The sequence below is a fragment of the Penaeus monodon genome, chromosome 28 (assembly GCF_015228065.2).
Source record: "Penaeus monodon isolate SGIC_2016 chromosome 28, NSTDA_Pmon_1, whole genome shotgun sequence".
NCBI classification, from domain to species: domain Eukaryota; kingdom Metazoa; phylum Arthropoda; class Malacostraca; order Decapoda; family Penaeidae; genus Penaeus; species Penaeus monodon.
In genome coordinates, this window is record NC_051413.1 from 25,785,789 (window position 1) to 25,786,847 (window position 1,059).

General features: G+C 42.2%; 1 protein-coding gene across 1 annotated transcript in view; it reads right to left on the reverse strand.

Annotated features, from left to right (window-relative positions):
• LOC119591433 (apolipophorins-like) overlaps positions 1-1,059 on the reverse strand; it is an 8,202-nt gene that overhangs the window by 3,206 nt on the left and 3,937 nt on the right. Inside the window, exon 7 of the mRNA XM_037940174.1 lies at positions 175-405. Coding sequence (XP_037796102.1) covers positions 175-405 — 231 coding nt within the window. The remainder of the gene's footprint in view (positions 1-174; positions 406-1,059) is intronic.

Below are 1,059 nucleotides of genomic sequence, written 5' to 3' on the forward strand. Positions count from 1 at the left end.
GTGACAACGACAACGGCAACGATGACAAGAGCATTAACAACAGTAATGAAAATGCCAGTATGAAAATAAAAATGTTAACAAACAAGAATAGTACACATGGCGATAGTCATGGTCATTAAGCGTGATGAGCATTTTATCAAACAAGAAAGACAGCAGCAAACAAGTCCCACTCACCGTATCCAGCCTTCCTGAAGCTCTTCGCCACCTCCTGCAGCATCTGGCCGAAGTCCTTCCCCTCGTTGCAGGAGGCGAGTTCCACCACGAGGCCGACGTCCAGCGAGCCGTTCTTGGCGCCCCAGAAGCTCTGACTCCAACCGACTGGTACTTGACCGTCGGGCGTGCTGCAGGTCGGGGAATCTGGCGGCGATACCTGGTTTTCACCCTGGTATTCGCCTGCACCACGACCTGCGGACGAGAGAGGTTTATGCGTCGCTGTTTTAGTCTATTTTAGTCTTTTTTATGGCTTGCTGTTGGTTGAGAAAGGTTGTAGGTTGCTGTTTTATTTCAGAGAAAGAGATTATGCATTTCTGTTTTACTCATCTTGAGGGAAATTTTTTTATGAGTTGCTGTTGGTAGAGGAAGAGGTTATCGGTTGCTGTTTTACATTCATTCGGCAGAGAAAGAGAATGACTGTTGCTGCTTTACCTCAAGTTGACAGAGAAATAACTTATGTGTTGCTGTTTACAGTTGAGAGAGGAAGACGTTATAATCCGTCGTTCCAATTAACGTTAACAGGGGTTTATTATGGTTTTTACTCATCCTCACACGGAGAGACGTTATGAATTGCTTTTTCATTTAAAGTTGGCAGAGAAAGTGGTAATGGGTTTGCTCTGGCAGAGGATGTCTTGAAAATCCTAATTGGAAACTGCCACATACCATACTATCAACTATCAATAAATTTTCTTAAAATATCTGCCTCTTTCAATTATTATTTTACCATTTTCTTAGGTGACATTTTGTCAACATTTTCAAAGAAAATATACTGACGAAACACTAATTATAATATATCGCACAGACTAACATGTTTGGAAAAGGGGGCGGAGCTAAATGATATCTTTG